Here is an 11,590-nt window from a genome sequence, read left to right on the forward strand (position 1 = left end):
CTTGGTGCTACGTGCGATTCCACCCACATCCCCGAGCTATACACCGCTCTGTGGAGATAAGGGCTGATAACATTAACGAGCCTGGCTCCTGCCCCCTGCCGATTGCTCGGAAACGGCCATAACGGCCCATCATCTCCTAAAGGCCTGGCACACCTGTGCCTGGGATGTGGTCAAATGGGAACAATAACAGAGTTGCACATTCATGAAGTTTTTGTGCAACTACTGGAAGGCACCAGATGGTATCTGACAAAAGTCAATTATCTTGGACACTATAAACTGCGACCACCAGGGAGACCCTTTGAGCTCTCCTGGATCGCAGCGGGCCTGTGACCAGCATCTCCCCTGAGCTGGGACACCTCTCAGGTACCAAACCCTTCGGGTGTCGTCTGCTCCACACGGAAGGCCAGGGCGAAGTCCCCCGCTCGAGTCTCAATTATCGCCCGTTGAGGAATGCCAAGGCATTGTGAGTATTTGCTCTAAACTCGAGAGGGAAATTTTCTTTGAGCTAGCTTCTCTTTCACCCGTCCTTTCTGTTTATTGGGGGGTGTGTGTGGGGGGGTGTGTGTGTGTCTGTGTGTACCTACCCTTGTTGCTGTGTGTGTATGTCCGTTCTGTGTTCATTCTACTGAATCCAAACACCTTTGTTTCTGTATGTTTGTCCGTATTGTGTATGCGCATGTATATATAAAGGTACCGTTAAGTAAGTTAGTGTGAATCTTGTCATTTTAGAATCTGTGAATAAGTCGCTTTTCTTCTTTTAATATTTCTCAATAATTTTGTAGTAATAAATTGCTGTTAGTTATTAATAAACCTAGATTTCTTACTAAATTGTTACCATGTCAAAACTTTCATCTCCGACACTGAAGTACAAAGCAGATCACCAGACTCTTCCACTACAAAACAGCTTACTAGTCTGTGTAAAAAACTGAGAAGCTTTGAACATTTTACATTTTATTTGAACACTGATAATAGTTTTTACATTTAAAACCAGTGAAACAAGAACGTGTGTTTGAAAGGAAGGTGGGTTTTCCAGTGCAACACAGTACAGGCCTGAGCCTTTTGATTAGTATTTGACAATATGATTAGAATTGATTACTTAATCTCAGAAGCTACAAAATTATGGTTCAATACAATATACCTTTTTAGCATAATCATGTATTTATATATATTCTTATTCCAGAGATACAGTGCAAGACTAACTCAATTTCTTGGAGCGCTCAGCACCCCTGAAAGAGATCAAACTTAGAGAAAGATCCCTTAACAGACTACTTAAATGGAAGTTTATCAAAATAAATCATCAACAAAACTCTTGTTTTAGTTTAAAAAAAAGCTTGCAAAATATCAGCAAATGTCAATAATCAAATAACAGGTACAGATCTTTTACAGAAAAGATAAATGCAATTTAAGACTTGTGTTCAAACTTGTCTTTCAAGTATGGAGAGCTTGCCTCTTTGTTCGGTGGGTGTGGCAGTCATACTTCAGTTATTAAACCTCTAAATTCTACTACAGCAGCATGAAAACAAGCCTCAAAATCATCAAAAGGCTGCAAAAAGAAAAAACAGAACAAAAACCAGAAATATGGTTGTACATGAACAAAACCAGTGAAAGTCATCATTAAATAACAGCGCATTCATAAATACCTGACACTAGAGCTCCTAGTAAGCAATCTTAAACTCTAAATCTACAGCCTCAGTGTCTGTTGAAACACAGTCCACCTAGGCTTGAAAAGCAATCCACAAAGGAAATAACATTTTCCAGTTTAAGTCCTGATTCTTAAATTTTGCATCTGATTTTGCATTGACAGTTTGCATCTGATTTTCTTTCTTCCCTGTATGTAATTGGAATAAAACAATGGTGTTATATTGAATCTGGTAACAACAAAGCAACAGTTATTCCTTCAGAAGATGGAGGTTCTGACTTACAGTTGAAAGATGTTCTAAGTTACAGACTCACTGGGAAAAAAAGTTTCAACTTACTCCATAATTTAATTCCAAAATAACAAGTACAGAAAATTCTGTTTTCCAGAATGCCAAAATAAACAGCAGCAATAAAGCAGTCAAAATGGTTAGAAACATCATAATTTGCAGTAATCCTGACCAAAGTTTTTAGGTCAGGTCAAAAATGTCCTAGTTTTCAAAGGTGCTGCACTTTCAGTAGTTTTGGATGCAGCACTTCTAAACCAAAGTGTTGGTCTTTTCTAAGATGACTGTTTTGTATGAAATTAGATGACTAATGCATATGTGTTTGAAAACACTGAGGCTTACCTCAGGTTCTTCCAAGAGCCTTATCAATATGCATTAATATTTAACTGCAGATCTCTCCTTTCTGTGCTGAGAAAGTCAGTCCATATCAGATGTATCCGCCTAGTAAGATGAAAAAGCTGTTCACTGGAGATAGGACTGTGACCTCCAAACTAATTTCACTTAAACCACACAGTTGCTGGAGGATAGTAATTTCCACTGATACTGGCTTGAATCAGATGTCAAATGGCAACTATTTAAAAATCAGTGAAATCTTTATATTAAGATCCTCAATATATGTTTACCTCAGGCATGCTACTAGTCCGGCTGGCATTAATTTCTTGGACCTCTTGAACCTCATTCCCATTATAATGGTCAAAAGAAAAGCTGAAACTGTAAAACACAATTCAATATATTTATGTTCTCACTTCTCCCAGTGGACCGTTCAGGAACATGGAGAGTTATCAAAGGTCATTGCTATGTTTTGCTATGAACTGTAATTTAACAAAACATTAGATCAGAGATAGGGTCTATAAAAACATTCTTGCTTTTCCAAAACACTGTTGTGATTTCTTTCAGCTATAAATAAGGTTTCCACATGCAGCAGAATGCTAAATCCTATTCCACAGATACTAAGTAAGTTTGTCAGACAGTGAATTCTACTCCCCCATATCTACATTCAAGGAGATACAAATAAAGTAGGAAGAATCTTCATCGTAACAGTAACATGTATGCTGAATTACAGAAACAGTGTCTCATAAATCCCACCACCCTAGATCACTGCTAGTGTTTTCTAACTATTCAAGGAGCTAGAGCATCCAACTTTATCTGTTTTCTTTTTAGAATGCTAGCTCTTTATTTGCTGAGCCTTAAAAAATAGATTGAAAGGTTTGCCACTTGTTTTCACTACAGAATATGGCTATCAACGTCTTCATCAGGATCACAAGTTCCCTTGTTTCCTTTTGCTACCAGGGAACCATCCTTGTCTGTGACAAGAGGTGGGCAGCCCCACAGGGCAACAAATGTAGTGCAAGCAGCAGAGAAACGTCATGAAAGAAACTGCATCTTCTTCCTGGAGCAATTTTACCTAAAAATGGAGGTAGCAATGAGCTGATCAGGCATGGGGATTTCATATTGAACTGTGGCTGCAGAGCGCTACATGAATGAGAAAATTGATGAGAATACATAAAACTCTGCAAAGATAGCTTTGTTAAAGAACTGTCACCTGAAATACTTCTCAGAAGTGGGTGGAGAGGCAGGCCTTCTCACGGGCAGCTGGGCTTTACCACTCTTGCAGCCAAAGTGATGGCAGTTACACAAACCTCTTCCCTTTTTTATGGAGCAGTTTAACCCTCTGGCTAATTCTCTTCAAACTCCACTGTCTACTCCTGTGGACAGTCCTGTGCTCACAGGTGTCAATTAGTTTTAAACTCACTCCAGCATTATAAAACAAGTTCTGACAGTTACAAGCATCTTACAAAACTTCACCAGCTACGCATATGGACTCATTAAAGATATCCTGCAAAAAAACTACTATTGTGCCCCATTATCCGTTGCCTTTATTTTCTGGTCCCATAGCCTTGATCCTCTCAGGAATGTCTGAAGAGTGGACTATTCCACAGTATGTGTCCTCTCAGAGCCCTGAGTATATTTACAATTAATTACAAGCTACAAAGCATGTTCACTCTGTAATGTTATTTTTTCCAGTTACTAGTATCTGGCTTTTCACGTGTGCCGAGTGAGTTTTTAAGACATTCAACTTTTAGACCTGATTTTCAAAAGTGCTAGATATTCACTGTTTCAACTTAAATCAGCCAAAGAAACTGAATAAATCAAGCCAAATTCAATTCAGTAAATCAGATTCATATCAGACATTCATTAAATCCGGTGCATCAGCTTGCACTCTGTATAGCACTAACTGTTGCATATTGAAGTCTGAATTTTTACCCCTATTCCAAACACATAAAATTACATTAAAGTATTTGAGAAAGCACAGAGTTAATTTCAGGGGTAGTGGGAAAATGCCTGAAAGAATAATTTATAAAACAACTAAGACAATTTGCCTGGGTATCTGTTTGCTACGTATTCTTTGTATGTAGGACAAGTTACAAGAACCCTACTATCAAAGTCTTGTACTAAAACATTACCTACATTATTGTAGGAGACTTGTGTAGGTGACAAATACTATAGATAATAATGGGTTTGGAGGGGAATTTTTCTTTTAAATTTCCTAACCTTTTAAAAGTTTGAGTACTTGATTCATTTTACACTGCAATTTACTCTACTGGTTTCTAAGTTCAGAGTGGTCACTTTCTTCCATGCACTTAATTTCCTTCTGTCATTTGTGCTCTAGTTGCTTTTGGCACTTCAGGAGGTTAGGCATAAGTGAAAACATTCTGATTTTCTACAAAAGCAATACACATTTATTATGGAAATCCCTTAGTATTCTGAAAGCAGCAGATACAGTAGCCACCTAAGGTTTTTAAGGTGTGGACCTGTAGATGTTTCCGAGTGTGTCTAATTCTCCCTTCCTCTGAAGTCTTCCTACTGAGTTGTTCTTAAGAACTTTCTAAGGCAGGTGCAGTGAACGCTACCTCATCTGTATTGCTAGAAATTTCTATTAAATTAGTAATACACATTTCTCCAGTTGAGCGAAAGTTCTCACATGCCAACAGCTACATGAAATGCACAACACTAACAATATTTTAGTATATCTGACATTTGCAAGTAGATTAGTGGAAATTTTGTATTAGTCCATTCAAAACCAGGGAATTGGGAAACAGTCAACATTTAGTAAGTTTTAATTAGTCTTCTTTTCCACAAATTCCATATCCAAATTAGTGATTTAATTGACCCATAAAAGTACAATACTGTATGCTATTTAAAAGCACCTCACACTGAATGATTACAAATTTACATATACTTAAGCCTATGTCTTCATTCCAAAAAAGGGTTTTTTTTTAACAGTGGGATAACTTAATCTGAGCAAGGTCATGGTGACAAAACTGGAATATCCAATTTTAGGCCATCTAGGAGCAGATCAGATATGCCATTACCACCTTTACTAAAGAACTCAGTGGGAATATACTTTGCTAACACTTCTATTCAACATTTTTTTGAAATGGAAATTTTTACAACTGTGGCTGGTGTAAAGCACAAAGCAACATGAACAGTATACCATAAATTTGAACTCAGTTCAGAAAAAGCAGTTGTATACTCACACAATCTGCATTAAATGTATTTTAATTGCTTTTCTGCATGTGAAACTGCAGCCTAAGCCACCTTTGCTAAAACCATCAGTGAGACAAGCTCCCAAGAGCTCTTACTGCAAATCAGTTGTGTGAGGTTAATGTCCCCCTTAGAGACTGCAGTTCCTTGCCTCCATGAGGGTTTCATGGCAAACTAGCTAATGTGACAACCATTGCATAGCTTGTATCCTGTCCTTCCTAGCAGCAAAGGAAAAACACTAAGTCAAACTACTTGGTTCACTGGGAGATGATACATTACGTTATAAAAGACTGGATCCCACACCTACTTTACTTCTTAAATTACATTCTAATCTGTAGCACTAATTATTTTATTCCAGCACTCTCCCACGTTTCTCAGCTGGATTTCACAATATCAGGAAATGTCAGGTAACCATCTAATAAAAGGAGGTGCTGCCAGGTGGTAACACACACCTGCTGGCTTTGTGTGATGATCTGCCTTACTTTGCAAATGGTTCCACAGTCAAGCTCTTGAACTTTGCAAGCTAAATTGAACTCTATTTAAAAACTAACATTTAAACCAAAGCAGTACTCAAAATTTAATAAGGGAGAATTTTGCATGCAGTTTAGGAAACTGCTTTTGTTTGTTTGCTTGTTTGATTACTATAGTAAAACACTTACACAATGATATCTTCACATTTCTTGGATCACGTGTTACACAGTAAGCTCCATAACCAGCCACAGAACCAAAGGTGAGACCAGCAGCTAAAGACACTTTACTACCTGCAAGAAACCATTCAAGTGTTATTTCTCAATACAATGTCTCTAAACTCAATCTTTACACAGTAGTTCTCTCTCTACACAGTATTATCCAAGTATTTTAAAAATAGAACTGATTTTGCCACAGTGCAGCTAGCTCACCCACTGTGAATAGAGAGGTAATATTTCTGTAACTGGGCTTGGCATGGTACTAGGGGCAAAGTTGGCTAAATCAGAGGGAGATGATCAGGATGTAGTTAACACCTGAAATTTGGGAAAAATGATCTTTGAAGCACAAACCTAAATTTGGCTATTTTCTCTATCATCTATACCTTTAGAAGCATTTTGGTAATTTCTTTGGACTGTCTGCTGATTTTAACTATATCTTACAGCACTTGGGAGTCTCTAAAAATGGTGGAAATGTGTCAATATATATAAAGGATAAATTGGACAACACATGCAGTCATAAGCCTTTCAATGTGACATCACTCCTGGACAAAGAAATGGTATTACCAACATCACAATTAATAAAGAATTAAAAAACAATTAGATGGCAATGAGGATGAAAATATGGCTTTTGAAAGTAACTTGATATCTTCTTTTGGTGCTATTACAAAACTGGTTCATAAAGCCCAGAGTTTCAGTAATATACTTAGGTTTCTGAATAGGTATTTGACTCAGTACCATATGATAAAAACCAGCACAGCAGGCATTATCTGGATTAAGCTGATCCCAAAATGTTTATAAATTAAGAATCTGGGCTCCCAGATGTCATTTAGCTCCCAGTCCTGTTATACTGAATATTTTAATCAAGAATTTGCAAGAAAATAGAAATCATTACCAATTAAAAAAATAATCTAGATTTGCCACAAGGGCTGACCAACTATTAAAGAGTGAAGAGAAGAAGCGAATGGGATAGTCAGTAAGTGCAGCTGGGTACAAACAAAAAAATACAGCCAGTGTTTTCAGAAAGTCAGATATAAAGCCTGTAAGAGTAAAGCATGTGCACACTACGCAGGGAAACAGTGACCCTAAATCACAAGAACTGGGATGGATAACGGCCACAGTGAAGGAGACTGATGCGCCGCTGGGACGTGCGCTCTGCCAAGGGGGACCAGCCTGGAGATCGCACCCGCCCGTCCTCGGTGCCACTGTGAGCTCTGCCGGACGCTGTGCCCAGCCCAGGCAGGGAGTGGCTGGCTGGGAAGGACAGCAAACATGACTGAAATATGCATTATAGCACACGATAACCTAAAACCTGTCTGATTAGCTTAGAGTGAAGATGTACAGTTCCAACAGTAGGACATAATTAACCAACAAATCAGAATACATAAGTAAAGGGTTTTCTTTCCAGTGGGCATCTGGAAATCTCAGAATCAAGCCTGGATGGTGCCTCCATGGCAAAAAAGCTTTAAGTAAGGATCTTCTACTGTGCTCAACACAGGAATGATTAAAGGAAATGAGCAGGCCCGAAATACACTGAAGGTCAAAGATAACATGACAGCCCCTTTTTGCCCTGTAAACAAACTCATCAGTTAGATTAACAGAAAAAAGTGACCACTTAAATGCTTAAGTTAGCCCAAGTAAACCTCATGAGACTCAGCTCATTTATAGCAGTGCAGGATGGATTTAAGATGCAGTTGTGTTCATTATAGCAAAGTTTTCATGTCTTGCATCAATTTTTGTTTTTTTTTTTACAAAGCGTAGCAGAGAGGAAACTCAAATGCTTCATTTCCCAATCCTGCTGTACCAGTGTTTACCTTTACGAGTGTAGCCTACAACACCTCCAACAGCCAGCAGTGCAGCATATGCAAAACCAATCCAGTCAATAGCCATGGTCCCAACTCTGGAAAAGAAAACACTTTGCAACTGAAGACAAACAGATTCCTTCCTCCTGGCAAAAAGAAATAAATCATTACTTGAAGCGTTCTAAATAACACAACACTTTTCTAAGTCATGTTTGACTACTGTGTCAAAACATTCAAAAGGTGAAGATGTGTCTGTTGGCTATTGTATCATCTTTTCACTAACTGATGCCCTTCCTTACACCTCGGTATCTAGGTATATCATATTTCCATTAGGGGAAATTGGGATTTTGGGGATATATGTGGCACGCAGTTTTCCCAGTCAAAAATACATGGATGCAAGCAAAAAGCTCAACACCACCCAGTTCTGTTGCACTTGTGGCATATGGCTGATCTGGGCGTACGCTATGGATACATACAGGTCTTCTGAGTGCACAGCTTAGTGCCCTTGCAACCAGGCTGCACTTGGTGTACTTCAGGTGGAATGTCACAGGCCCTGAAACACCAGGCAAAAATAGGAATTTTCAGAGTCTACCCAAAGTTTCTTGGTAGAAACCTACGCTGTCTTCAGGAAGCCATACATACAGAAGCTTTATCCTATCTCTCTCTGTGCCCCTTTTGTTTCACATTTAGATTTTAATGCGTTGTCCTAAACTATGCTTCTGTTCTCCAAAAAGCAGTTAAGTTACTGTTGTAATACTGATCCTTACTTCCCCTGTTGTGCTTTGTAAAGGTACGAGTGGCAGTGCTTCGCAGCCCAACAGCACTATAGCGGCTCTCCTACCAGTCGGTGGGATACCCCTTTCCCCTCCTTCTCCCAAGTTAGGTGTATACTTAAGGGCATCTCTCTAACTGAGCAGGTGTTTCCTTGATCACAGCGTTAAAGGGGTGGCAGGAAAGAGCACACACTCAGCACTTCATGTCAAACCTTTAATATTAGAAAGGGCAACTCACAGAGAGCCCCCCCCAGCTGTAGCCCCCTCGGAAGACGGGTGGCTTTAGGGAGCCATGGCACCCCCGAAAACGTCGTCTGCAGAGGCAGGGGCCAGGCTCAAAGCCCGGCCTCTGACCCACCCGGCCTTCGAGGCCCATGCGGGCGGGCCGAGGCCGAGCGCGGCCGGCCGTCCTCCCTCGGGCGGGGACTTCCACTTCACGGCCGGGCCCTCCGGACCCGCGCCCCCCGCCCCGCGCAGCGCCGTGCTGGCTTCCGCCGCCCTCCGCAGCGGGACCTCCGCCAGAAGGCGGGTAGCTGCGGAGGGGAGCCCCCCCGCGTCCCCCGCGGCCCGCTCGCCCTCAGCCGCCCCCGCAGCGGCTCAGCCCCGCCGGGGATGGAGCCCCTCCGCCGCCCCGCCGTACCTCGTCCCGCCGCGCCGCGCCCGCCCCGCCGCCCTCCGACCTCCCCGGCCCCGCCTCCCGCGCCCGGCAGGCACCGTGAGGCGTCGAGGCGCCGGCGCCGCGGTCCTGCCTCACCGCGGGCGGCCGCCTCACCGCCCCCTTCCCGGCTCCTGCCCCTTGGCGGGCCTGTGCCCGGGCGGGGGGAAGGAGGGCGCCTGCCGCCATCATGGCGGCGCCGCGCCGGGGCCTGGCCGCGCTGCCGCTTGCGGAGCTCCTCGGGCGGGGGCAGCGGCGCTGCGTGCCCTCGGCTGAGACGGGAGACGCGGCCGCGTTGGCGCAGGGCGAAGGGGCTTCGCCCCGTGTTTGTTGGGGCTCCTTAGCGGCAGGGCCCAGCTCCGGGGCTGGCGTCTCTTGAGACTCCTCGAAACGTCCTCAGGCGGCTCCTCTGCCAGGGCTCCACGGGCAGCGGGAAGGCCCGTGGCTTATTTTATAGACTTTTAAGCCTCAAAAACCTTGCACTGCCATGTTGGGTATGGAAGAACTCATGAAGGAGAAAGAGTCATGTCTGCAGAGCTGCTTGTCCCCAAAGGATGTGCATCCCGTGAAGGCCTGGGCAGGGGCTGGGGCGAGGGTCTCTTGCCAGCACCGCCCCAGAGACCCCAGTGACAGGCACTCCTTGCTGTGCCAGGCACCCCTCTGCCCACTGCCTCTCACACAGGGCGGTTCCTCTCTCCTCCTTGCCTCCCTCTTTGAGAGTTGCCTACATGAAGTTAGGTGAGCAGACACATAGACAGAACATTGATGTTGTTTGTCGGGGGAAACCAACAGGCGCAAACTCCAAGAGTCAGGTACTACACACGTACCAATCTATGAAACTGATTGACGTGGTTATTTTAACGCCTTGACTTACTGTCTGCTAGACCTGTTTGCTGGAGCTATTCCACTACAAGCTATTTTTGTCTGTATCTTGTCACGCTCCACGGTATTTCTTCAGCTTTCTCTCAAGTGAGCTGTTCTTGACCAGCGTGGGACATGTCCTTCAGCAGCAGTTGGGGGGTGCCTGCCCATGACATTCCTCACGCTTCCCTTGTTCCCACAAACAGGCTGAGCATAAATATGGCCACAACAGGGAGAGACACACAATGCCGTGTGATGGGACTTGGATACCTGCCTTCTTCAGGGGTCACTTGAAAATCCCTGCCAAAATCTTGTGTTTCCTTTAGATTTCTTTGCTTAAAGGTGTGGGAGTTTTCCGCTCCAAAGACCTTGCTGGAAAGCAAATCAGTATTCTCATTAGGGTTAACATATTTAATTTCCACTCATAACGTTCCATTTGTTTTTTCTGTTAGCATTTAACTGCTGTGACACAAACCCACTCCATGTGAGCTGTCCAAGTCTGTCTGTTAGGTGGAAAACGGAACCGCTCTTCTTATCTCACCAGCGTCTGTGGGAAGGAAGAGTGAAGGTACAACAAATTTGGAAAACAAACATAGGACGCTTGAGGGCAGGACGGCTCCAAAATGCAAACCAAAAGCAGATTCATAAGCTTGTTCATAAGCAGATCCAGAAATCTTGGATTTCTTTATGAAGTATTCTGAGACTTGTGGCTCTTGAAAAGTGCAGTAAAATAAACAATGGATTAAAGGGAGCAAAACCATGCAATTCTATTTGAGGGGGCTCCAAAGTGCAACAAATACAGTGGCTTGGCACCTCTAGGATAATGACCAGTTGTGGTTACTGATTCAATGATACTCCTCACTAAAGTACACTGGATAACCCTGAAGTCTGGGCTAAATTTGAATTCATGTAATTATATGCTGCTTGTTGTGTTCTCTTCCATTTTCAATTGTGAAAAGTATTTAGTATTGTTTTTCCTCGGCTGTTACTGAAACTGGTGTCTGATGTGAAATGTTTGCTGTATTTTACAGCACAGGTAGGCTCCCGTGGGAGGTTTTTAATGGGAGGAGAATTCATTAAATTAGTAGCATGATAAATCAAACCCCTCAGTTCTAAGAATGTGGTATAACAGCTATCAGCAAAGCTAGTGTTAATGTTGCTAAGCGCTTTCCCTTCTAGTTTTCAGCTGTTCATAACTGCCAGTCTGAGTTGAAATTTCCCCTGTTGGGTGTCTGCTTCCAGCTCTTTTATTTTAACTTGTTTTGGTTGTTTTGTTTTGTATTATGATTTGTTTGCTTTGTTTTTGGAAAGTTCCATTTACAACATTCGAGCCAGCTACAAGGATGAA

The 11,590-nt window shown here is 42.5% G+C and overlaps 1 protein-coding gene across 3 annotated transcripts; it reads right to left on the reverse strand.

The window, feature by feature from the left end:
• Positions 1 to 934: 934 nt before the first annotated feature.
• On the reverse strand, positions 935 to 9,393 carry TMEM14A (transmembrane protein 14A). Of its 3 annotated transcripts, none has more exons than XM_074819920.1 (6): positions 9,367 to 9,393; positions 7,966 to 8,051; positions 6,128 to 6,229; positions 2,546 to 2,633; positions 2,265 to 2,363; positions 935 to 1,543 (listed from the first exon to the last, which is right to left on the reverse strand). In XM_074819920.1, the coding sequence occupies exons 2-5, from the start codon at positions 8,039 to 8,041 to the stop codon at positions 2,288 to 2,290; spliced, it is 342 nt and encodes a 113-aa protein (XP_074676021.1). In that variant the 5' UTR covers positions 8,042 to 8,051; positions 9,367 to 9,393; the 3' UTR covers positions 935 to 1,543; positions 2,265 to 2,287. The 3 variants fall into 3 exon arrangements, with proteins under 3 accessions (XP_074676021.1, XP_074676020.1, XP_074676022.1); XM_074819919.1 differs by having other exon boundaries at positions 7,966 to 8,099; positions 9,367 to 9,392; XM_074819921.1 differs by lacking the exon at positions 2,265 to 2,363 and having other exon boundaries at positions 7,966 to 8,099; positions 9,367 to 9,392.
• Between the last annotated feature and the right edge of the window lie 2,197 nt (positions 9,394 to 11,590).

This window comes from Strix aluco, chromosome 3 (assembly GCF_031877795.1).
Source record: "Strix aluco isolate bStrAlu1 chromosome 3, bStrAlu1.hap1, whole genome shotgun sequence".
Lineage (NCBI taxonomy): Eukaryota > Metazoa > Chordata > Aves > Strigiformes > Strigidae > Strix > Strix aluco.